General features: G+C 55.2%; 4 protein-coding genes across 4 annotated transcripts; 2 read left to right on the top strand and 2 right to left on the bottom strand.

Moving 5' to 3' along the window:
• Positions 1-13,234: 13,234 nt before the first annotated feature.
• Positions 13,235-14,285, bottom strand: CkaCkLH20_02657 (cytidine and deoxycytidylate deaminase zinc-binding region; the record flags this gene model as incomplete). The annotated part of the gene is made up of 6 exons (XM_038885376.1): positions 13,235-13,322; positions 13,557-13,728; positions 13,821-13,859; positions 13,932-13,986; positions 14,043-14,129; positions 14,214-14,285. 6 exons carry the CDS (start codon positions 14,283-14,285, stop codon positions 13,235-13,237), a joined length of 513 nt encoding a protein of 170 aa, XP_038749307.1.
• An 866-nt stretch (positions 14,286-15,151) lies between these two features.
• CkaCkLH20_02656 (uncharacterized protein) lies at positions 15,152-16,341 on the top strand (the record flags this gene model as incomplete). Its single annotated transcript, XM_038885375.1, has 4 exons — positions 15,152-15,210; positions 15,265-15,630; positions 15,682-16,067; positions 16,184-16,341. 4 exons carry the CDS (start codon positions 15,152-15,154, stop codon positions 16,339-16,341), a joined length of 969 nt encoding a protein of 322 aa, XP_038749306.1.
• Positions 16,342-19,049: 2,708 nt separating this feature from the next.
• Positions 19,050-22,738, top strand: CkaCkLH20_02655 (rho GTPase activator; the record flags this gene model as incomplete). Its single annotated transcript, XM_038885374.1, has 4 exons — positions 19,050-19,403; positions 19,463-20,159; positions 20,213-22,230; positions 22,286-22,738. The coding sequence occupies 4 exons, from the start codon at positions 19,050-19,052 to the stop codon at positions 22,736-22,738; spliced, it is 3,522 nt and encodes a 1,173-aa protein (XP_038749305.1).
• Positions 22,739-23,718: 980 nt separating this feature from the next.
• Positions 23,719-24,911, bottom strand: CkaCkLH20_02654 (3-beta hydroxysteroid dehydrogenase/isomerase; the record flags this gene model as incomplete). The annotated part of the gene is made up of 2 exons (XM_038885373.1): positions 23,719-24,360; positions 24,420-24,911. 2 exons carry the CDS (start codon positions 24,909-24,911, stop codon positions 23,719-23,721), a joined length of 1,134 nt encoding a protein of 377 aa, XP_038749304.1.
• Between the last annotated feature and the right edge of the window lie 669 nt (positions 24,912-25,580).

The raw sequence follows: 25,580 nt of genomic DNA, 5'->3' as shown, positions 1-25,580 counted from the left end.
TGGTATTTAGGCAATCCGGATCGTGGACGTCGTGCAATGCAGGCCAGGCCACTAACAGGCTGCCTGCTTCCTTGTCTGTGATGCACGCACTTTGTTGATAGAAAACGGAAAAGCGCGTTTGGAAAGACGTGAAGGCAGCAGCAGGGATGACCCGCCTTACAAGGGTCACGCGAAATCATGTGGGAAGGGCGGTATTACCTCATCTTGCGGAAGTAGGGTACGTACACATTGCGGCCGGTGTGTAAGGTTTCTTGGCTCCGTACAGCTCATTGGATGCTGCTTGAGTCGAGAATGGGAAATGGAAACGCTGCGACTGGACCTGACCGGCTGCTTTACTATTTAGATACTCATTATACAACCCATTATTTATCCTGATTAGTCATGCCCCAAGCGACATGATGCCATATAACGATAGATTGCAAGGTGAATATGAACTAACAACTCGATAGACGAATGAATGACCTGACCGGCTGCGCTGCTGCAGGCAGGAAGGACACTGGTGACTGGACGGGCAGGCTAAGGTAGAGTTGGAGGTGGTTGCTGGACTCGGCCGGGTTGGCCGGGTCACGATACGTACTCTTCACTGACTGGTCGGTCTGGATCGGGGAACGGGGTCCACTCCTGACCGAGCCACAACCTCACACACGGTCTGGTGAGGTGGGGGGTTCACGCGCGTGGCTCACTCTGAACCTTTGACTGCCCTTCGTGTGGCTGTCTGCTCCACGGACCAGACGTGGCACTGACGCTGGTGTTGCAAGATTTTTTTTTATTTTTTTTTTTTGGGAATCGGGGCCAGTTGGGTTGGAGTCAGACTAGCCTGGTCTCCGATGGACATCTGCCACGAGTTGCATTGGACTTTATTGGGGGTTGGAAAGGGGGAAGGGGGAAGGGATGAGGCCCGCTCGGTGTTATGGGGGCTTGTCTGAGCTGTAAGAGATGGGAAGACGGGAATGGAGAAGACGACAGGACAAGACAAGACATGGCCAAGACCACCTCAGACAGGTGAATCGGAGCAGCAAGCGGAGGTGAGAGAGAACGGAACGAGAAGAATAGCAGGATATGGCACAGGGGACTACCAGGGTCCTGTTCTTTGTGCGGTGCAGCACCAGACAAGACTCCAGCCCCAACCATCAGGAACCCGAACCGCACCCGCACCGCACCGTAAGGTAGCTGGCCAACTCGCGCGGACGAAGGATGATCCAGGTCCAAGAGCCAGCGAAAACCCTCCCGCACCGGTGCGGTCGCCCCCAGGCCCAGCCGCCCAGGTGAGATGCAAGACCCTGCCCCGGACAGGGATCATCATTCGGCCCCATCCTTTCGTTAACGCACTTCGCTAGCCTGTCACGGCCTGCCGCCAGCGACCACCACCCTTCTTTCGTTCAATGTCGATGACATGGACCGATGGAGATCGATGGCTTCGTGCGTCTGAGATTGCCAGCTCGACTTGGAATGTCAGTCAAGAGAGACCATGGTAAAGTGGCAATGTCGATAGTCTAGCCCGCAGTCTACCAAACCCATGTTGTAGGGGCCGGCTGACTGAGATTGAGCTCTTGTTCCCCCTCACCCAACGCACATTACGTCGGCCGTCATCCATCCTGATTTACGCCGCGTCTCCTTCGACAGAGGCCAGTTCTCATTCGGATGACACGTGTCTTTGGTGGCCATCTTTTCTCTTGGCCTTTGTTGCCATGATGTCAATATCCGATCGAGACTCAATTGAAGTATCAAGGCTGAGATATCGGGTATTCCAGCCATAGCGTTGACGACTCGGCGCAGGGTCCGATTGCTGGTCCGAGGGATAAGGGAGTCAAGACAGCTGCGAGGCTCGACGCTTGGATTTCCGACGGCCACACACCCACGCACTCAAAGGCCACCGTCCGTCCTCCTCTTGTGCTCTCCATCATCTCTTCTCCGTCGAAAAGGACTCGACATTCATCATCCATGATTTCGCGGTCGGCGGGTTGAAGGCGATGGGAAATGGGCCTGAGTCCCGGGAGTGCAGCTTTTGCTTGTGCGGTCGGCCCCTTGCACCATTCGGCATGAGGTTCCTTTTTTTTTTAATTCGCTTGTGCCGGATCAACCGACACATGCGGTCAACTTCATCTGTCTTTTTCTGACGTCCCCCGTCTCCGCTGCAGCAAGCCTCGGGCGCCACCGCCTGCCAGGTCCATCGATATCAACGAGTGTGCGTACTCAGAAGGATGATGACTTCAGCACGTCCGTGTCGTCCTTTCTTGTCGAGAACTTGCATCGTGTCTCTTTTGTTGTCGTGTTGTTCTTTTTCGTCTTCCCCCAAGGCTCTGTCCCTTTCCCCACGGCGAGACACCGTGAAATTGCAATTGTGGCTGCTGTCTGGGCGCTGAGTAGGACGGGAGCACACGAGCAGTTCCATGTCGGTCATCCAGAATGAGGTCCATTTGTCGCAGGACTCGGTAACGAGATCTTCCAGCAAGTGGTCTTCTTCTCTATGCACTTTATGCAGAGGACACAGGCAGCCTGAACTCGTGGTTAAGGGCTGCGTGGCGAGAGGGTAGGCACGCGCCCGTTAAGCATTGCCCATTACCTTCGCTTCGCGTCACTAGTCGTGCTTGTTGGAAGCATTGGCCCCATTTCTGCGTCGTGTCTACCGCCAATGGTTTGCGGCGCGATGAGGCGTAACCCACGTAGCGCTGACAAGCGACAAGCGACGAGCGACGACGACGGCGACGACGAATGGTGTTTCCATTGCATCGTGTCCGTAATCCCCAGACGATATGGGTATGGTAGTCGCGGAAAACATGGCCGAACTGAAGCTCTGTGCGAATTCATTCTGCAGCAGCATCCTCGTCGTCACAGAGAAACGGTAGCTCAGGGTACGTACCGGTCGGCAGCGTCGTCCCTTCGATTGGGGCTCCACCGCGGCGTCGATGTACCTCCGTTGGGTGTCCCACGCATCTCGGCGACCCCAGTCTTGAGAGTACCGGGGATGTACTTGGTAGGGTTGGTATGTGGTTTGAACTTTGAAACGCACAGTGGTATTGTTTGCGCTGATGTGTCTTCAAACCGGACGGTCGTCAGAAACGTCAAGAGAATATTACACTCGCTTGGAAACAAAATCCCGGGCTAGCGTGAGCGGGAGCGAAGACGCCTCGATCGCATCTGTACTATGTAGTACTTGCTGAGGTACGCCGCATGGGGTGGTGCGCGCCTTGCCTCGGAACAGCTGGACGGGCAACGGTCGGCATCTGACTGTTACCACGAACGACGACCGCCACCCCCATCGTGAACAACTGCCTGGGGCTAGCCATTAAGTACTGAGCAGGTGTGTCTTCAATTAGGAGAACAGCACTCTGCTGTTCCCACGGCAGACCGACTGCTGACTGGCGAGGCAGCTCGCCTGATGGCACAGACCGAAGCTGGATGTCGACAACAAAAAGCTCGGAAGCCCCCACAGCCTGATCTAACCTCTGGCACAATGGTCGCTCGTCCGTTCTTTGTGCGGCTCAGACTATCCGCTGCTGTGCTTGATGCCAATGCCGCCGGGGAAAGAGAGACGACCACACAACACCAACAATTTCAACAGACGCGCTGCGAATCCATGCTTCTAGGGATTCTCAATTGCCCAGCACGAGTCTCTGCAGCATGTTTTGATATCAGCCGACGATGCAAATATTGAGTGCTGGGCTAGAAGGGGGAACACCGCCAAGAGGTGACGTCCAAATTGCGAATGGAGAGGGGGCCAAGGCGAGGGGAAGGAGGGCAGAAAGATGTCTGGGTTCGCGAAAGGGAAAAAAACGATCAGCTCAGTGCCAAACCAGCAGTGGGAGGCAAGCAATTATTGATAGCCTCCGAATTTGAACTGCCCCATGTCGTGCATACAAACGTTGACATGGCTTGGTGTGCATCGACACTGGTAAGTAGGTACTGAAGTAAGGTAGAAATGGTGGTAGGGTAGGGCGGATCATTCCAGACGTGGCCGTTATCCGAAGTCATGCCTGCGGTTTAGGAAGAGAGAAAAATGACCAGATGAAGCTGAGTGCCAACACTGGCCAGCCAGGTACGGTATCGGTAGGTGCTGCGCCAATCCGTATGGGAGGCACCCCGTTCGAAATGTCTCCCTTCGCCAGTGCGTTGCTTGGGCAGACAGATGGTTAAGCCACTGAGGCCGAAGATACAAGCACCTAGTCGAGAGTGCCGTCGAGCTGAATCGCGGAGATGGAAAGGCTTTGAGGGATTGGAATGCCAATATGCTGCCCGGCTTCGTAAGCAGCAAAAAGACGCAGCGACAGCGAATGCTGTTGATATTGGGGTGGGCGGCCAAGGGCCAGCGGGCATCCCAGAAGGTGGGATGGAAATGGAACCGACACACATGGGTGATGACGGGGGTGTGGACGACATCTCGTGGGCACATCCCTACGCGGTAGGGAGTTGTTCGTTTCCACAGGGTTGGACAAGCCGGGGTGCGACGAACCAAGGAAGGGAATCGAAGGAAGAAGTGGGCGAGTCGCTGGAGACTGGACACAGCCAGCAAGGAGCAGTCAGAGCGACCGAAGGTCGGTCGAGTCGAGTCGAGTCGGAGCACGGTTGGCTGATGATTCGTCAGTTGTTGGTGTATCTGCGTCCCAGGTTAGTTTAGATTCGAGGTGAGAGTACGAGAAATACAAGACAAGCATGAATGAGAAGCGAGAAGAAACATTTGTAGTCGATACCGATGGTCAAAGCTAGATTCGCTGGAGTGCAGATATTCCGCCAGGCAAATCATAGCCTGGTTAGGACGCATCTGAGGCACTGGGGAACACACCAGCATGCAATATTGTGTGTGTGTGTGTGTGTGTGTGTGTACTTTGTACGAATGGTTATTGAGGGCGGGGGCATCGGACGGGATGAAAGTATGCAAAGTACCTACCTGCCGGCGTCTTAGTTCATCGACGACGTGGTGAGATTGAGCTCATTCCGCGGATGCCAGAAGCACTGAACTGATCGTACCAAGGGCAGAGCAGGCGGAGGCAGCGAGGAGATAGGGTGGGAGACCGGAGGTGAGCGATGTCAAAATGCAAGGGAAACAAGGGCGCGGCGAATTGGGAAAACGGGGATGAGGCCGAGGATGAGGATGAAGATGAAGAGGTGCGGTCTCGGGCACGTTTGCCAAGGACCACAAGAATAGATGAGGAATAATACCACGACCGTCGAGATAGACGTGGCAGCAGGGCCAGGAACTGAGGTGCTTTGAGAAACAATAATGGGTAAGGTGGTGTACCAAGTTTCGTCGTCTCAAGACCCGGACCCACGGGCATACTGCGATAGGGAATTTTTGCCTTCCAATTCCTCGCACCTTACTTTAATGCCACACGACACCGCACTCACGCGCCTGCTAGGTATTCCGAGCAAGTACTGGCGGATGGGTTGATGTGAAAGGAAAGGTGCGGTCGCAAAATGTAAGTGTAAGGCAGGTACCGATACTATGTGCTGGGCGAGGTACATGCCATCGTACCTACCCAGGCAGACCCCCGACCCCCGTCCCAGACCAGACCCAACAAGCCAGCCAGCCCCGGCCGGCCGGCTGTTTGAACGTCAACGTCGTCAACCTAGTTTTTCCCTTTGGTGAGTGAAGTTAATTGAGCCTGCTGGCACCTCGCCCGTCCGACTGTTATCCTCTAACGACTCTCTAGGGGTTGACGACCAACAATGGATTTATTCGCCGATAGATCGAAATGCCGCGATGGGAAGACATGTGGTCGACGCAAGGTGTCTGATGTCCGATGAAGGCAAGGCAAGAGGCAGGGTCTGTATGCACGGAGTCCCCAGTCAAGGTACGTCAATGGCAAGCGAGCGAACGAGCGGCACACGGCGAGACAGCTGTTTCCCAAGGTAGAGACAGAAGGACAGGACGAGAGCGAGCGAGAGAGGGACAGACAAGACGCCGGTCGCCCTATGCAAGTCTTGGTCACCATCCACACGGATATCTCAGATGCCGCCTTTCTCTCTCTATCTCATTCAATGGAGGTCATCGTGTTGCTGCATCTACTCGCATAGGGGACCAGCCCGTACTTGAATATGCGGTCGGCTTGAGGGAAAGCAGCTACTGAATTAAGTGACTGCGTGGATGTGTCAGGATAATCCCCTCCGACTCCCACAAAGAATCGCATGGCGGCGATCTGATAGTAGGAGAAGAGAGGTGAGATGGACGGGGGGTGTGTGGTTGGATTCTGCGGCGTTGGCAACCTTGGGGAGAGGTGTGAGGTCGACGGGCCCTTGGTCTGGTGGGAGAGTGATGACTGCGGGAGCGGGTACCAGAGGTACCAAAGTGGGTCTGGTATCCTGCAGGCTGTACGTGAGTACTTGTACTTTTGGCTGCTGCAAATCTTGTATGCGAACGCTGGTACTACATCCCCGACCTGCAGCAGATCGATACCTATCACGTAGCCCCATCCGCAGAAAGAAAAAATAAGAGAGGAGAGAGAGAGCGAGGGCCTGGCTGCTGGTTTTGCTGCTCTTGTTCTTGACCTTGTGCTTGCTCTTCCGTTGCTTTTGATGCCGCCGCCTCTGGGCCAGATACCTGACCTAGCATTGGTCTGTTGACTGTATGCCGGAACATATCACAAACATCAGGTACTCTACCTGCCTTCCAACGCTTCGCCAGAGTCGAGGACGGGGAGTAATGTAGTTGCCGCAGTAAGTCGCGTAAGAAGCTAACCTAAGCATTGAGCAGGCCAAGATAGGACAGATGTGGTCAGGGTAGGGAGGCAAGGCACTACTGTATCAATAAGTATCCGTCGACATAAGGTAGGTAGTTAAAAGGTGTAGGAGCAAGATCAAGAGATGGACTGGACGGAGAGATGTGCAGACGTGTGCTGCGGTACGGTGCGGGTGGCTAAGGTAATGTAGGAGTACTGGGTCCTTGTCATGGTTTGGTCGTGGCCGTGGTCGTGGTCGTGGTCGTTCGTGGTTGTGGTCGCGGTCCTGGAAACTGGTAAAAAGCTAAGGTACGGAGTACGGTACCTACCTTGCCTACCTTGCCTCTTTTTACCTTACCTACCTTCCAATTACCTTCGGTCCTTGTCTTGTCTGGGCTGGGCTGGAGCGCGCGACCTTCGTCGACGTTTCCCGTCCACCACGTCCGCGGTCCAATCCACACACGTCCGTCCTTGTCCTTGCCTGCCTTTGCCTGCCTTACCACGCCGTTCTGTCCACCGTACCTTGCCGTACCTTTTACCTCTCTTCCTTGCCTTGCCTAACCATTTTGCCTTCCGCTTGTCTGGACCCGGACCCGTCGTCCTCTCTTCCTTCCATCTTTCCACTTCACTTCCTCCCTGCCCATCTTCACCACCTTCATACACAACCCAATTCACTCCGCTCGACCTCTCCCTGGTCGCGCCGTCTCTATCTTGACTCTCGGCTCTCATTTTATTCCTCCCACAGCCGACCTTACCTCATCCAAACTCACCCTTTCCCTTCCCACCTGAACTCATCCACTCACTCACTCACTCTCATCCACTCCCATACATCCCATCCATCCACATCCATATCTACCTACCTACCTCCATATCCTCCCCCCAAACCCAACGCGCATCTTCCGTTTCGTCTTCGACCTCACTTCTTGTCTACGAGAATCGGAGCCATCCACAAATCACTTCACGCGTATATTTGCATCATCATTCTGGTCGAGTTTATATTCGACTCGCTGCTGTCATATGGGCCACTCGTGGTCATCATCGCCCATTGTGCTGGATTGCTAGCAGCCGGCCCCTTCTTCGATCGGCCGTCATATGGCTCGGAGCCTCCGCCGTCGTTTCTCCAGAGACGAGCTTCCTCCTGACGGTCTCCTTGTTCCTCGTCACCCACAGGAAGGACACAGAACATTCCCACCTTGCCTCCTGCCGTCGCGCAGCTAGCCACTAGAACTATGGCGCAGAAAACGCAAAATGCCAGCAGTTCTGAGGATCAATCTGCCAGCGCCACCCCTTCCACACAAGACGCCTCGGATTCCGCGCAACCTTCAACGTCGGGCGCATCTACCTCCAAGGCCGCCTCCGCCGCCCAGAAGGCAAATCTCACTGACCTCGACGCCGCCCTGCGCAACACGTCTCAACCCATGACCAAGTCATCTTCGTCGGGTTCAGACCCGGCTGCCAAGGATGCCGCCATGGAGGCTGCCAACCCTTACGGGACTCGATCACGGAACCGCAATGGATCTTCGCGTCCCAACTACGCTGAGGACAGAGATATCGATGTCGACATGTACGACGACGTCCCCGAGAAGAAGGATCAGGAGTCCAAAAAATCGGCGCGTCACAGTAACGTGTCAGCAACTTCCGCCCAGGAGCCTCCGCGCTCCAACGGCCCATCCCGCAAAGCTCTCGCATCCGACGATACCTCCAAGTCGGTTTCCTCACACACTGCTGCCAAGGATGCGCAGCCCGCCAACCCAGCCCCGACCACGCAAACATCACATTCATCGGGAGCGACTCAACCCACCAAAAAGCGCAAAGCGACTTCCCTAGCACAAACATCATCAGCATCGGCGCCCGGCACAGGGGCATCGCGAAAAGCCGCGTCGGGCCCTTATGCTAGCTCCTACGCGGAGACGAACATGCTCACTTTCGAGACTTGCGGTGGCATCCCCCAGGATGGAAAGTTAGTGGCGGATGACGGTACCGTGCTAGCACCCAATGGTAAGACACCAACAAACCACACTCCCATCCTTGTGCGCACTTCATTTTTCGGAGGGTGGCATGCTGATCAGCATCACAGACAACGTCTATCTTGTGTGTGAGCCCCCAGGCGAGCCTTACTACCTGGGCCGCATCATGGAGTTTCTCCACACGCAAAATGACAACACCAAACCGGTGGATGCACTACGTATCAATTGGTTCTACAGACCCAAGGATATTGGCAAAAAAGTCAACGACACGCGACTGGTGTTTGCAACGATGCATTCCGACATTAGTCCTCTCACTGCGCTGCGAGGCAAGTGCCACATCAGGCACAAGGCCGAAATTCCCAACCTAGATGAGTATCGGAAGACGTCGGATTGCTTCTGGTATGAAAAGCTGTACGACCGCTACATCCAGAAAAATTACGACCTCATTCCCACATCGACCATCGTGAACGTCCCCGAGAAGGTGAAGAAAGTGTTGGACGAGCGCTGGAAATTCGTTATTGTGGAGCAGGGCCGCGGAAAAGAGTTCACTAGCGCCGTGAAGAGCTGCAAGCGATGCAGCGGCTACTGCGCAAGGTTGGTCCACCCAGTTGCCGTCCGAGAGAGGGAGAGCCGGGGTCGCTAACACCACAACAGCAATGACTCGGTTGATTGTGCTGTGTGTAAGAAGACATATCACATGAATTGTGTCAGGCCACCGCTGCTGAAAAAGCCGTCGAGAGGTTTCGCTTGGTCCTGCGCTGCATGCAGTCGCGCGCAGGAACGGAAGTTGGAGGCTAGGCACACGCCCAATTTGCTGGATCCCGCCGGCGACGACGACGACGATTTGTACGATGATGACGACGATGAAATGCAAATCGACACAGAGCGGACGAGCCTCGCCGGTGACAATGACGAGCATCGTACCGGTACCGCTGAGCAAATCTACCAGGCCAGTCTCTGGCCATGGCGGTATCTCGGGATGCATTGCAAGCCTGAGGATGCCTTGGATTACGATGATCGCATCTATCCACGTGCTAGCACCCGTATTGGACCGAAGCACCAAGCGAATGTACTTGCCTGGCCCGGTCAACCCGTACAGTATCAGAAGCCATTGGAGACCAAGAGACAGGGCAAGAAGGGCCCCAATCTGTCGAAGGAAGCGCAGGCAGCATTGGAGGCGGAGAAAATCCGACGCGAAAAGCGCCCGAAGTGGGTGCAGGACGAGCCTCCCGGTTATGTGGCAAGAGGGGAAGACTACGACAACGACGACCCGAACTCGACGGCTACGCGACTTTGGCAGCCGCCCGCAGATACCGACAAAAACCAGGCCTGGGAAGAAAAGCTTGACCGTTACATGGAGAAGGCCGAGGATCTAGCCCCAAAATTCGATCTGCCAAAGAACTCGACCAATCTGCACGATGTGGCTCTGGAAACATATTTCAACAGCAATTACAATACCGAGCGAGCTTTGAAGCGGTTTTCCGAAACCGAAAAGTCCGCTTTCAAAGAGCCCGACCTGACGCCCTTGGAGCAGAAAAAGTTTGAGGAGGGTGTGAGCAAGTACGGATCGGAGCTTTACCTGGTCAAGCGACACGTCAAAACAGTCCCGCCAGGTACGATTGTTCGTTACTATTACACGTGGAAGAAGACGCCGCAGGGCAAGCAGATTTGGGGCAATTTCCAGAACAGAAAAAGCAAGAAGGAGGCCAAGAAGGCGGAAGTGGCGGCGAGCAAATTGCAGGACGACATTGCAGACGATGGAGACGATTCAGCGTTCGATGCGGACAAGGCACAGAGCAAAAAGAAAGGCTTCATGTGTAAGTTCTGTCACACGAAATATTCCCGACAGTGGCGGAGAGCCCCAAACGCCTCAGGAACACCTGTCACCGAAGCCGGAGGGAAGAATTCGAACAAGGACAAGGGCGGACAGTACATTCAAGCACTTTGCCGCAGGTGCGCAGAGCTCTGGCGTCGCTATGCGATACAGTGGGAGGACGTCGATGAGGTGGCCAAGAAGATTGCACAAGCCGGTGGTAAAGCCTGGAAGAAACGTCAGGATGAGGAGCTACTCAAGGAGCTCGAGGCCGCGAAGGACATGCATACCTATTGGAACACACCCCCGCCCCTCAGCGCTCCCGAACCGCCGGCCGCGACGGCTACAGCCACGGCAACGGCTACCACCGCTGCTCCTTCTGGTGAACCACCTCGGAAGAAGCTCAAGGGAGCAGCCCCCGACCGAGATTCGGAACCTCTGGCCTCGGACTCGGCCCCCAGCCACCCGAAGAAGAAAGAGAAGGCTGTCGAAAAGTCTGCGCCCCCGCCAGCACCCGAGATTCCCAAGCCTCGGACTATGCCCTGCGCCATTTGCAACCAACTGGAGCCATTGGGAGATCAACATCTGTCTTGCAGAGAGTGTCGATTGACAGTACATCGCAACTGCTATGGAGTGGTTGACAACAGGAATCCTGGCAAGTGGACTTGCGACATGTGTGCCAACGACAAGAACCCTCAAATCTCAATTGTAAGTCAAGTGCTGCCATCTTTAGCTGCAACGGGGCTCAGAACTAACTGCATGCAGCAATACAAGTGTGTCTTGTGTCCAATTGAGCACACTGAACATGACTTTGTTGAGCCGCCCAAGGTCTCTTCTGCAAAGAAAAAGTCAGAAAAAGAGAAGGAGCGTGAAAGACTTGAGCGTGAACAGGCTCAAAAGGCTGCGGACTACTACAAGAAGAGGCAAGAGGAGACAAATCGTCCGGTCAATCCTCGTGAGCCTTTGAAGCGAACTGCCGACAACAACTGGGTACATGTTACCTGTGCAGTGTGGACGCCTGAAGTCAAATTTGGTAATGCCAAGGCCTTGAGTCCCTCAGAAGGCATTCCTTCTATTCCTCGGGTGAGGTATGATGAGGTCTGCAAAGCCTGTGGCCACAAAGGCGGCGCTTGTGTTGCCTGCCACAACTGTCGCAACCCTGGTATGTTGAGTTCCAGTGCCTTTCCTACACATCTGCTAATAACCGCCTCCAGTTCATGTCGAATGTGCTCGTCAACAGGGCTACCTCCTGGGATTTGACATCACACCTGTGAAGGGATCTCGCAGGGACCAGTTCAACCTTGTCACCATCAACGGCGAAAGCGGTGTCATGTCTGCAACAGTCTGGTGCAAAGAGCACGTCCCAACCAAGTCTGTTGTCCATCGGATGCATGACATTGTCAATGAAGATGGCTTGAACGCTTTACAACTCTACGTTCAAAGCTACAAGCAAGCAGATCTCACATTGACCGGCACAGTCAGAAAGGCCAACTTGATGACAAATGCTGCAAAGATGGGAGCTGTCCCTGTTACCCCAAGCGCCCGTCGTGCCTCGACCACAACCCTATCCCTCAACGGCGTACCAAACAGCGAAACAACACATAACCACCAGGCTGGTGAGAGGATTTGCATCACTTGTGGTATTGATGTCAGTCTCAAATGGTGGCCTATTGAGAATTCTGATGAGCGAGAGCTCACAAATGGCCATTACGGAAGTCTTGGGTCTGAGGCTCAGAAGTTTGTGGAGCAACGAAAGTTCCAGTGCCACAAGTGTCGAAAGGCCAAGCGGAAACCGAACCCTCATCCGCCAAAGGATCCGTCTCCTCTGGCAGACGCCGCGCGAGTGGTACCTCCTCCTCTTCCAATCGTTCCACCGCATCATGCCCTCGCCGCCCCCCCTCCGCCTCTAAGAAGTCCGCCAACAAGCGGCCCCGAGGCGAGGGCGCGCAGCCTGTCGTCATACGCCTGGGTGGCACCGGCACCAGCCCCCATTGCCCCCGTTGCCGCCGCTGCCGCTGCTGCGGTCCCAGTTGCGCCTCCGCCTGCCTCCGCTCCACAGCCTGCGGGACCTCCTCCGGCTGTTGCTACGGCACCCCCGCCGGTTCAAGCCCCGGCACCTCCGCCTATCCCTCCGCCTGCTGTTCATCAGGCTCCTGCCTCGTATGGCCCCCCTCCGGCGGCGAGATATGACTGGCACGGTCGCCCGCCCCCGCAACACAATTCGCCGCCAACAAGACCGCCTCCTTTCCAGCCTCTGGCCAACCTGCGGCCTCCGCCGATGGGGGTACCACCACCGCATCCTTCAATGCCGCCAGGTGTTACCAACGGACACATGGGCCAACCCACGCACAACGGAATGCCGCCCTCCCCTCTGATGGCAGGTCCTATGGCTCACGGGCCGCCGCCATACATACATACTTACCGACAAAGCCCTCATGCACCACCTCATGGTCTCCCCAACGGCGCGCCCCCCACGCGCGGTCCCGACGCATTCTCACAGGGTCTACTTCCCCAGAGAGCGCCGTACGGCAGCCCTTCTGCGCATGACGCCGCTGGCCCCTTGAGAACGCCCAGCATGCGGCCATCGAATGAGCCTCCCCGACCCGCAGGGGCTAGCACCAGTCCATCTTTACGAAACTTGCTCTCCTGAACGGAAGGCTATGAATAGCTTAGGTGGTATCATCAGGGCATGTCAAGATGAGAGAGAAACGAAAGACGAGGGCTGGGTTTTGAGCCGTGCCAGAGAGGTAGAGCGAGCACGCATGCATTGAGACTGCTTGGCTCATGTATCAACATGTCATTTAAAGCGCATAGTAGTTGAGCTTCTGTCGAAGCTGAAGCGTCATGGTAGCAAATCCCCCATGTTTGAGGGTCGTCGGATACACCATGCTACGCACGCATGGTTTGTTAGAGAAATGCCGTTGAATAGAAGCGGCAAACGATTTGAACATTGAGACCGTACTTGATACTCTTGACTTTTCAACTCCTCGTGATATGTTATTCTCTATGATTCCCGCGCCAAGACCATCGACCCGTCTACTCCTCGCCAATGTCCTCATTCCTGCGCCTATTAGTCTGACCCCAATCTCGTATATCAAAACATTAGAGGAAGTTGTCACTAACCAGACCTCGGGCTTCTCGGCGATGAAGTTATCCATGAGAGCCTTGCACTCGGCGTCGTCGACGACGACGACCTCGACACCGCGCTGCTTGAGATACTCCTCGCCGCCGAGGAACGTCTTGTTCTCCCCGATGACGACGCGGGAGATGCCATAGAGGAGACAGGCGCCGGTGCCTTGGATGGGGTCAGTGAGTGTCGGCTTTAAAGCGGCAGCACTTCGTCGAGAGATTCGACTCGGAGGCAGAGGAAAAGGGAGGGAAACTTACACATGTCGCAGGGCGAGAGGGTCGTGTACATTGTGCTACCTGTCACGGAGCGTCAGACTGTGAAGTTATGGGGGACTCTAGGATTTTCTTGGTGGATGGGTAGATAGATACCTTTGTACGCCTTGCCGGGGAGACGGCCGGAGTTGAAGAGGGCATCGGTCTCGCCCTTTGTGTCGTCTCGGTCAGTAGCGAGGAGGGATTTCTAGGGGAATGAAGACGTACGTGATGGATGGCGGAGCCCATCTGGACGCGGCGGTTGTGGCCGCGGCCGAGGAGCTTGCCGTCTGACGAGACGAGGGCGGCTCCGATCTTGGGTTTAGTTTAGTGAGTGTTCTTAGTTGTATACAGGTAATTGATGTGTTTGTTTATTCATTGTTGCTACTGGGTACTCACGGGAACACCGCCCTCGGAGGCGCCAATCTTGGCCTCCTCGATCGCGATGGCGAGACCCTCTGCGTCGTTCATTTTGGGGCGGAGGGGAGTTGAAGGCGGGGGCGGGGTCGAAGTTGGAGTTGGGGTCTCGTTGAGTTGAATCGAGGCTCAACGGGATGCCTTTCAAGAGCTATGCCGATGAGAAGAAGAACGCTCTGCAACGCTGTCGAAAAGGAGTCGGATCGTGCAAGGTTTTTGCTGGAGAATCGGATGATCGGGGACGGGTCTGGCTGGCGGAGATATGATGGGTGGCGATGGCGGTTCATCTGGGGATATCCTTATCGCGTGCTCCACCTTGGGTTTGGTGATGGGTTTTTGTCATCTTCATGGAACCATGAGATTGATGTCTTTCTAGATCAAAGATTTGAAGTTCTCTTTTTTTTTCATGATACCTTGGACTTACTCCGAGTTTGGAATATTCGAGCGGAGGTTTGCTTCTTGAATGGTGGTGACGGGGGAACATGACATCTGTCACATATCACTACTAAACCCTCAGAGGAGGCAGTTTGAGTGTCTTTGGAGGATTTTGATATATCCAACGATCGTGACTAAACTGTCTCTGGATGTGATTCTACCCGTGACCCGGCTTTTGTTTCGACGCTCTTTCCTTTGTTTTCCAGAGAGCTCTTTTCGTACAGGTACTGCAACGCTCCATTTGACCAAGGCAACTGCCGATTGTAATCCAGCCTCATGCCTACCTAAATCCGTAGAATTGGGAGGAGCCCTCCTTCCTTTGCAGGACTTCAGGTCTATCGCGCTTTCCCTGCGAAAACTCTGTTTAGGACGCAACTGCCTCGGCCTCTCTCAAAAATCGCGGCTCTTGAAAAACCAAGAGCTCGCCTTTTCAACTCGAACCCGTCAAGTTTCTCAAGTTCGTGTACGATTCTGTCCGTTTACCACTGTCGCCGCATCCTGTCATCGGTACCATTGACGTCTCTCCCGGAAGAGACAACTTCAGGTGAGTTGAACCAATTTCCATGAAGCGAAATCAAAGTTTCTGATGTGATTGTAGGATGGCGAGCAGTCATCAGCCGTCTCGGTTTACGGACCGGTGGGCATTTCTTGCTCTGACATGGGAAATCCTGGGCAATTCATACGCCATGAAAGGATTACTTACGAAGGAAGATCTAGACCTGATGGAAGCGTGCCGGATCGACTTCAACTGGTGCAGGCCCCTCACGTGGAAAGGCTCTCGATCAACCTCTGCGTCGATCATTGAAGCAAGTTACTCACGGTCTACGCTGAAGATCTGGAACTCTTTAGCCGCGGGCGAGAAGTACGATCAAGAACAGCTGAAAATCGCCATCAAGGAATGGCGAGCCAGCGCAGTCATAACCGTGCCCGAGTTACCTGAGGCGCGAGCTCTGCTAGAGAATAAGTGGGATGATAAAGAGCCGAATTCGAAGGAAGTCGCTAACTAGTGTAACAGCGGATCATCTCCCCAAGATGTGAGCAAGGGGAAACGACCTGCTGGATCTGAAAATGCCAACGAGAGGTCGGAGAAGCGTGCCAGAATTGGTGTTCAGGAGAACGCATCGGAGGACGGAACACACAAACAACCCAGCGTACAAATCAAGGGTATTCGCACGTTGATCACGCCCCAAATCATGGCGTCGATTGAGCCTTCTGCAGTCTCGATAGCCGAAGATCGGACGAAGAACCTGGGGTTTGTGTCGATCCAGACAGTGGCATCTATCGAACCGTCCGAGTACCCTGAGCCCGAAGTTCGGCCAACGGGCCAGAGCATGGCGCCAGAGTCCCAGTCATCAGACGAGCCGGCAGCAATTGAGAGGAATCTCGACACGTCAGAACAAAGTACTGTCACGGACATGTCAATTACTGGAAGTCAAACACACGCATCGCAGAGAGCAAGCGTGCCCGAGATGGAGGAATTGCGGTCTGAGTTTGTTGGAAGGTCTGATTTCGCTCAGATGCGCAAATCCCAGCGCAAAATGCTGAAGCAGATCTCAAAGGGGGTCTCGAAGGGATTTGGAAGCAGAAGTCGATGCGGGCCGACACGAAGAAGATGAAGAAAATTGTCAAGAAGTTGGCGAAGCTCGAGAAGACGGTCGGCAAGCTCAAGGGCTGAGGTTCACGATGAGGATCAGTTAGGTCCGATGGGTGGAGAAGGACCGTTGAAGATCAGCAGAGAATTAGGTACGATACGGTAGCAATGTCACTTTGGAACCAATTTCTCCCGAAGCTTGCATCGGCGTTTATCTAAAGTAAACTCGTATATCCAAAATTTTGGTGGGTCCCGTTTCGAGATCATCCCAAGGAGGAAAGACCTGGACATTTGGCGCGCTGGGCCGAAGATCAGCCCGATGTCGCCACGTGACAGCGCAGGTGATGGGACGTTTCTCTCTGAAGATGTTGTCGTCCAAGTGAGAGGGAGTGGAAATGTGTGACGGGTGACGGTGACGGTGACGGTGACGGCAGAAGCCAGGAGATGGCCAAGCGCCCAAAAATGCAGTGAAGGCAACCCCCTGTGCCCCCCTTCTCGACCGCCCGGGCATCTCTGCAGTGGGCCGTGCACGGTTCACAGTACCTTAGGTAAGTACCTACCTAGGTCGTCAGGCTGAGGCGCCAATAGGGGGGACGGAGGGCCAAGGCCGGGGTCCCACTCCCTCGTCCTGCCAGGAGCAGTGTAATTCCACTGTAAATAGCATCCCCATCATCACAGGTTCCGTCCAGCAGGCGAGATCCAGTGAGAGAAAGAGCCCCGTCCCCGCCGAGATGGGGGGCCCAATGAAAAAGCCCCAGCAAGCATTGATTGACGATGGGCGCCCTTTCCTTTTGGGCTCTGCTGCTCCGCTGGTTTTCCCCTCGTTGGACGGGGGGACGTGGAGGCATCATCATTCATCAGAAGCATGACGGCCTCATAATTTCGAGCGAGATCAAGATGCCGAAATCTCGTGTGTTCCCGTATCTGTAATGAGCACACATCGTCTTTGCCAGAATACGTCTCCGCCCGTCTCTGTACTTCGTACACCGTAAGATGTTATCGACGGTAACGAGCAGCCAGCGTCTCTGAAGAAACCGAAACAGTGCATATAGACGACGATCTCCGTATTAGCGCCCTACGGCAATGAGGAGTAAGGTAATTGGAATGCCTTCCTTGCACCGCACCCAGACCCAGGGGAGAAGATTCGTTTAAGCCCCAGGAGACCAGCAGGAGGAGACGTCCTCAACCTCCCACTCGCACTCCCGCTCCCGTTGTGCCTTGCCTTGCGTTGCCTCGCCTTGCCGCCCTACCTGCCTCTGCCTCTGCCTCTGCCTGCCTTACGCCGTGCCGTCCATACTTTTTTTATTTTAACATTACTTTCGACACGACCGCACAGCCAAGACACGGCGAGGCACAGCTCTTAGGTCGTGTACCGCGTCTATCAATACTTTTTGTTTTCTCCCAAACCTACGTTCGGTACGTAGCATCGACAGGTAAGGCACCTTAATTCTTTTTTTTCCCCCTCTGCCCCTCGCTCCCTCACCGTCCCCTCTCTTGCCCGTTCGAAGCAAAGTCCCTCCTCATCGGCGCCTACCTACCTTAAGTACCTATCACTGGGTAAGGAAGAAGGGTCCCTCGACGGCACCACTGTGCACAGCCGGGTTTGGGATTTGCCCAAGTTTTGGGTGCAGCCGATCGAGCCCACACTAAATCTCCCTACGGCCAGCAACGAACGCCTCACAACAAAACCATTCTCGCGCCTTCGCCCACACTCCTTTGATCGCCTCGACCCGGCCCCTTTTCCCCTTCCTCAGCTGGTGCTGTTTCTGGTTTTGGTTCTGCCTCTCGATCCAAGGTCCGACGTCCTACCTTACCTACCTAGGTCGAGGCACTGCACTTGTACTTGCACTTGCACTGAGCTGTACCTACCTGCCTTACTCCAATCCCTCCCCCGCGGCCTGACAAGACAACACACATCTGACTTGTCTCTACCTTACCCGTTCGTTTCGCTTCGCTTGTTTCCTGCTCCTGCCTTTACCAGCTCTTTTCTTACCTCGGGCTTTTTTTTTGAGGGCAGCTCCTTCCTCCCACCGTCTGCGTTGTGTTTCTTGCTCACTCACATATCGGTCGCTGTTCTCAGCTCCAGACAACGCCCCCTGCTCCACTACCACAAGCCAGCCCAGGTAAGGTACGGTACGGTACGGTACGCAGTACGCAGTACGAGTACCTCGCCTTGCCTTTGCTTTGCTTTGCCTTGCCTTGCCGCACACTGCGCTGCTGTACGCCGTACAACAACCACAACCTAACCTCGACGACCCCAACCCGGTCTCCATCCCCCGACCCTCACCACCTGCACCCACGCCCTCGCAGCCAGCAGGTGCCTCTCAGGTCGCCCTCACCCTTCACCCTGACCCGACCCCGACCCCGAGTGCCACTTCTCGACCGACTCACCTCCCGTCCCAGTTCAATCCCGACTACCACTCCCACTCTCCCACCTCCGCCATCTTTTTCTTCAGCCCGGTGCCCAGCGACGTCGCCTGCCGTCCTCCGCCAGTCACGCGAGTTACTGTCGACCATTCATTACCCGACTTATTTAGTATTGCTCAGCACCATACCGCCGCCGTGCGACGACGACCCGACCCTTCAATTCGACGCCCCAGTACATACTCATCTCCTCGAAACCCCGACCAATCCACGGGCCAGCTGATGCCGACCGATAATTTCCTCTCAATCCCCAACTCCGATACTCGAGGCTGACGGGCCGCATCTCAATCCAAGAAGCCCTACCGTTCGAGAGTAACCATCCGAACACACGATCAGACCAACGATACCGACAGACCACTGTTGCAAGCATGGCGTCGGATTACGATCACGGGGCGCCTGACGACCGCTTGCATGCCCATGCCCACCCCGCCCCTATCGAACCCGCCTACCCTGGCGATCGAGGTTGGCAGAACGGAGGAGGTAGAAGAACTCCCGACAACAGCAATTACCGCTCACAACATCACTCGCGTTCACCCGGTCCAAGAACGCCTGGCAGAGATGGCGACCCGAGGCGGAGCGGTGAACGCAATAGGTCCAAGGGAAGAGGTGGGCGGTCAGCCAGCGGTCAACAGAGAATCTGCAAGAAGTGTGGAGAGCCACTGACCGGCCAATTCGTGCGCGCACTGGACGGAACTTTTCATCTCGATTGCTTCAAGTGTAGGGTACGTGTTGAGACTAACCCCTATGCCCCCTTGGATCCTCTAACAATGATGCTCTATAGGACTGCGGCCAGATCGTAGCTTCGAAGTTCTTCCCCGTCGACGACGAGAATGGCGAGGGACAATACCCGCTTTGCGAGACGGACTATTTCCGCAGGCTTGGCCTTCTCTGCTTCCAATGTGGAGGGGCTCTGCGCGGCTCCTACATCACTGCGCTCGACCGCAAGTACCACGTCGACCATTTCACATGCTCGATGTGTCCCACCGTTTTCGGCGCCCAGGACAGTTACTACGAGCACGATGGCAACGTCTACTGCCACTACCATTACTCTACCCAGTTCGCGCAACGATGCAACGGCTGTCAGACTGCGATTCTAAAACAGTTCGTGGAGATTTTCAGAAATGGCCAGAACCAACACTGGCATCCTGAGTGCTACATGATTCACAAGTTCTGGAACGTACGACTTACACAGCCGAGCGATACCTCTGAGGTACCCCAAGAGACGGATGACCCCGCCACGCGCGAAATCATTAGAGAGGAGGAAGAGCGCATGGAGGAGAAGGTCTACCGCATCTGGAGTGTCCTGTCGACTTTCGAGGAGTCGTCTGCCGCGTGCATTTCGGACATGCTTCTGCATGTCAGCAACGGTGCCTATGTGGACGGTGTGCTCGTTGCCAAGAAGTTCATTTGGCACGTTGAGATTTTGTTCCAGTCCGCCGACCGACTCGACTTCTCCATGGATCAGTTGAAGCTCAAAGGTTTGTTCCAAAGGGTCGATAACTCTTGAGACGTACTAACTGGCCAGAAATAGGATTATCGTACGGACGTGAAGCCAAGCTTCTTTGCAAGAAGATAGTGTCTTTCTTTTCCCTGCTGTCCAAGACCCAGGACACGGGGGCTCGGAAGCTTGGCGTCACTCAGGAATTGCTGTCCCTCGTCACGGGTCTGGCTCACTACCTCAAGTTGCTCATCCGCATCTGTCTACAGGGTGCACTTCGCCTGGAAAAGGAGTCTAAGAGCTCCGAAGGCATTTACCAATTCCTGGATGATCTTGCCGAGCTAGACACGGTCAAGCCCGACGACAACACCCTGCAGGCGATCACCGGTAACTCCCGACTTTCAGCTAAGGACTCGGATCACTGTGCGCTCTGCAACAAGTCAGTCGAGGATGAGTGCGCAAAGAACACTGACAGACGGTGGCACATTGCTTGCGTGAACTGCTCGAATTGCAACAAGGAGCTCGGTCGCAGACTCGACGAGGCGCGCTACAATGCGTTTGACAAGACGATTTGGTGTAGTAACTGCCTCGGTGTGAACAGCGAGGGTATGCCCCCCTTCGAGCATGTCACCAAGTTGCAGCAGTACGTTTTCCTGTTGAAGGTAGCACTCGCGAGATTGTTGGACATTCTCCGCAGCAACGGTGCCCTGCCTCGGCAGAATGACGACCAGAACATGGATGGGTATGGTCCAGGCGAGGGACTCCGAGCTTTGGCCCCCGGGGAGGCACCCTACCTCAACTCGGACAACCGTTCCAAGTCATACGCTGGAGATCAACGGGAGCACAATCGCGAGTCTTCCTACGAGAACACACTGAATGATGTTCGCCGATTGAGAAGTACCCGACTCGACAAGCATTTGTCTTCCAGCTTCAGAAAGGCCAGGACTTCGCGCATCATGGACGGCCCCGAAGGACGTAGCGTCCGCCCAGGATCCGCCGGCGAGGACCCCGGTCGAGCCGACGGAGGCTTCTCGATTGTCGAAGACCGTGGCCCACACGACGAGGGCACCACGGACAAGATGTTTAACCACCAGGACGCCCTGACTTTGGACGACATTCCCAGAATCGTCGCGGCGGAGCAAGTCAAAGAGCAGCAGTATAAGCCACGCCAAGAGCTCTTCCGCTCCCCCGCGACCGACCCCGCGGGTCATCAGAGATCGCAGTCCGCCGGCAGGGAGAACGAAATCCGTGCCGGTGACCCCTTGCCGCAGCGACTTGGAAGGAAGTACTTTTCGGAGCTCTCGGGTCTAGAGTACTTTATTGTTCGACACTTGGCGGTCCTGAGTCTTCACCCCGCGGTCGAGAACGAATTCACTTTGGATGAGCTTTTGAGTTTCATTGAGTCGAGGAAGCAACCCACATTCTGGAAGAACCTCGGCAAGGCCTTCAAGAACGACAGGCCGAAAAACGCCAAGAAGAAGGGCATCTTTGGAGTTCCTCTTGAGATTATCATCGAGAAGGACGGAGCCGAGTCGACGGATGGAGTCGGACCTGGGGCCCTCAAGATCCCCGCCATCATCGATGATATCATCAGCTCGATGAGAAAGATGGATCTGTCAGTCGAGGGTGTGTTCAGAAAGAACGGCAACATCAAGAGGCTCACAGAGCTCGTGGAGAGGATCGACCGTGAGGGATGCGACAACATCAGCTTCATGGACCAACCCGTCGTTCAAGTTGCTGCTTTACTGAAGCGTTACCTACGCGAGCTTCCCGACCCCCTCATGACCTTCAAGCTGCAGCGCCTCTGGATCGTGGTCGCCAAGATTCAGGACGACGCAAAGCGAAAGCAGTACCTTCACCTCATCTGCTGCCTGTTGCCCAAGGCTCACAGGGACTCTCTGGAGATCTTATTCTGTTTCCTGAAGTGGGCTGGATCATTCCATCAAGTTGATGAGGAAGCTGGTTCCAGAATGGACATCAAGAACTTGGCAACAGTCATCGCACCCAACATTCTCTACAGCAGCAACAAAGCGGCTGTGTTGGACAGCGACCCTATGTTTGCCATTGTTGCTGTGCAGGACATGATCACATACATTGAAGAGATGTGTCTGGTAAGTCTATTGTTTGACAGCTCACAACCCTGCAACTGCTAACCAAGTGTCTCAGGTTCCTGATGAGCTGATGGATCTCGTGAACGATCCGTTTGTATTTGGCGCGAACAGTGCTGATCTGAGCACCAAGGACATCCTGAAGCGCTACCAGGACCGCATTGGCCAACGACCAGGATATGGCGAAGTCAATGAAGTCTTTAACAGACCGGACAACTCTACCCGTCCTCCTCCCCGACGGGTTGAGACTGACCCCGCTCTGTGGCAACAGCAGGAGAGCAGCGTCCGCCCCGTGCAGGAACCCCCCATGCCCCTGTACAACCAACCTCACCCTAACACACCACCCCAAAGATGGCGAGCACATGAAGAGAATGGCCACCCTTCGCCCTATGGCAGTCAATTTGAGCACTCAGATACCGAGGGCCCAACTGATGCTCAGAAGCGAGAGTGGCGCAACTCCGCCGCCTGGGGACGACAGAATGGTGGTGTTGGTGTCGGTGGAAACACATAGTCATACCGCGCCACCATGACGGCAGGCTCACTTACACGATGAAGAGTGATGCTCACCAGCTTCACACTCTTTCCTACGCATTCTATTGGGATTGCAATTTGGGCTTTGAGACACATATCCATGCATTGTTGGCGGCGTTCCCAACCCTTTTTCATCAAAAGGACAAAAAGATTTCCCTTTTGCTCGGTTACTTCTACTCACGACAAGGCGGCATGAATGAATTTTTTCCAAGTTTTGTTCTCTTCCAAAAACTTTTTTTTTCTTCAAACCCCTTTACTTCTTGGCTTCTCTCTGAGAGTAAAGCATTGGGCCACGAAATGGGGGATTCTGGTAGCCTACTGGTCTTTCACGACACGGTTGGTCGTTTTCAGGAAGGGGGAGGTTTGGCTTTGGTTTTGGGTTGGTTTGGAGTATGGCCCTAGGGCCCGTCGACTTGTCGATCGGGCATGACTGGCTGGAATTGTTTGATTCTCTCGAGCTACAAGTCTTGAAATCTTGGCTTGAGCGCGAGACCTATAGCTTCGCTTCTGTTTGTTGGGATGGGGAAGATGTCGGATTACATTTGAGGAGATATCGAGAGTTCAGAGAGGGCGACAGGTGTGAGGGAGTGGGAAGGGAAAAGTTGCCTGTTTCGCCTTGAGAAGTCAAGGCCGCGGAAGGCGAGAAGAAATCGTTTCGTGTAGCTCAAGACGGGGGTGAAAGAACCAGGTAGTTTCGCAAATGCGAACTGTACGGGCAAACAACGCCCGCGAATTTCCCTCTAGACTCTGATTACGTTCTCTCCCAATGTGGCTTACAACTATGACATGCAGTATGGAGAGTGTGTGCCTTCTTCATGACGTGGCTCACAGGCCGTTTATTAGTCCCTTCTACAGCAGGGAATATGTATGTGTATGTATATATACGAAAAAACCACTTTTCAACATGAAGCCCAGATTACGCGTACTACTCATCACAAAACCATGTCTCACAGTGACCTCTCATGCCTTGATGCTCACCTTGCCCGCCTTCTCCTGCTCGAGGAACCACGACACGCCCCTCTTGATGCCGGCGTCCAGGCTGACGATGGGGCGGTAGCCCAGGAGCCTCTTGGCCTTGTTGATGTTGTAGTAGCGCGTCATGCAGCTGTAGATGTTGCGCTGGCGGTTGAAGATGGGGGGCTTGCCGATGATGGTGAAGAAGACCTCGGAGCAGAAGCCGAGGACGATGCCGATCTCGCGGGGGATGATCCAGACGTGGGAGGTGCCCCTGTCGGAGCCGGCGGCGCGCCAGATGGCGCGCGCAAAGTCCCAGAAGTAGATGGGGGCGTCGTTGGTGACGAGGAAGGCCTCGCCGTCGACCTTTTCGTGGTCGAGGGGGATGATGCCGGCCTTGGCGGTCGCGAGGAGCAGGCGGGCGGCGAGCATGTGGGCGTGGGCGACGTTGCCGACGTAGGTGAAGTCGAAGAGATTGTCGTTGTCGCCGAGCTGGACGCCCGTCTTGCCCTCGCGGTAGATCTTGACGAGCTGGTGCGTGGCCATGGTGTCGCCCTCGCCGAAGATGCCGGCGGGTCGGATCGCGGCCGTGAGGAGGGGGTAGGGGTCTTGGCGGTTTGCTTGGAGGACTAGTTCTTCGGCGGCGGCCTTTTTTGGACGTCGTGTCAGCTTTAGTGTGAGAATAGAAGAACGTCACCTCTGCCTACCTTGGTCTCGGAGTAGTACTCCGACTGCTGCTCGCCGCGGATGACGGGCCACCTCTCGTCGGCGTTGATCAGGTCGCTGCTGTTGTCGCTGATGATGCTGGCGGAGGAGGTGTAGACGAGGGCCTTGACGCCGGCGGCCTGGCAGGCGGCGATGATGCTGGCGGTGCCGTCGACGTTGACGCGGCGGAAGAGGTCCTTGGCGACGGCGCCGTCGGCCTGGGGCGCGGGGGAGGCGGTGTGGATGACGACGTCGGGCTTGACGTCCTCGAGGATGGACTTGATCCTGTCGGCGTCGGTGATGTCGGCCTCGTGGTAGGAGGCGGCCGGGTTGCGGTTGTTGGCGCAGCGGAGGTCGATAACGGAGACGGACGTCGTGGACCAGCGGTCGCCGGCCAGGAGCTGGTTCACAACGTGGTGGCCCAGGAAGCCGTTGCCGCCGACCACGAGGACCTTGCCCAGGTCGACGGCCGCGGGGCGTTTTTCGGAGGACATCGTGACGGAGAGGATCGGGCTCGGTAAGGGGGGGAGGTTTTGATGTTGCAATTGGATGGCGGCGGAGGAACGCGGCGTCGACGATGGGAGGTTTTACGGAGCAGATTGTCTCTGTTGGTCGTACGTCCCTGATGAGTTGAGTAAGAATCTGGGGTAGGTACGGTAAGGAGAGAATGGGCCAATGTTTGCTACGGTTGGGTGGTGGTGGTTTTGAATCCTCGATTTGACAGCTTCGTACCGGGTACGTGTCCGTCATGCAGGGGGACGTCGAACGTTGCGGTAGAGTGACCTCGTTGAGCTCTGCAGCGCGCTAAATTGCATTCTAGGCTGCGGACCAGCACCCCCGGTCTCTCGATGCGACATGGGATACAGGGGACCTGAGGCGCCCCCACATCGAAGTGGCACTGACTTTGCGACCGCTTGGTGTCGAGTCGCGCTTTTTTGGCAAAGAGTCGCATCTCTCAAATCTGACGGCTGACGGATGCGGAACTCAATTTCGACAACTGTTGGGACATGGACCTTCAGGGTCAACCAGACTATGCGAGACTCTTAAATTTCATTCTTGGATTCGCTGCTATTGGAACGCCGTAAAATACTTATCTGTCTCTCTCTCCCTCTCTCATCCAGTCAGCTCATACATGAGATGCGCGTCTCTCATATAAACCCGTG

This window comes from Colletotrichum karsti (assembly GCF_011947395.1).
Source record: "Colletotrichum karsti strain CkLH20 chromosome Unknown Scaffold6, whole genome shotgun sequence".
Classification (NCBI taxonomy): Eukaryota; Fungi; Ascomycota; class Sordariomycetes; order Glomerellales; family Glomerellaceae; genus Colletotrichum; species Colletotrichum karsti.
Note: the sequence above shows the minus strand (reverse complement) of the source record. Positions and strands in the feature narration are given on the sequence as shown.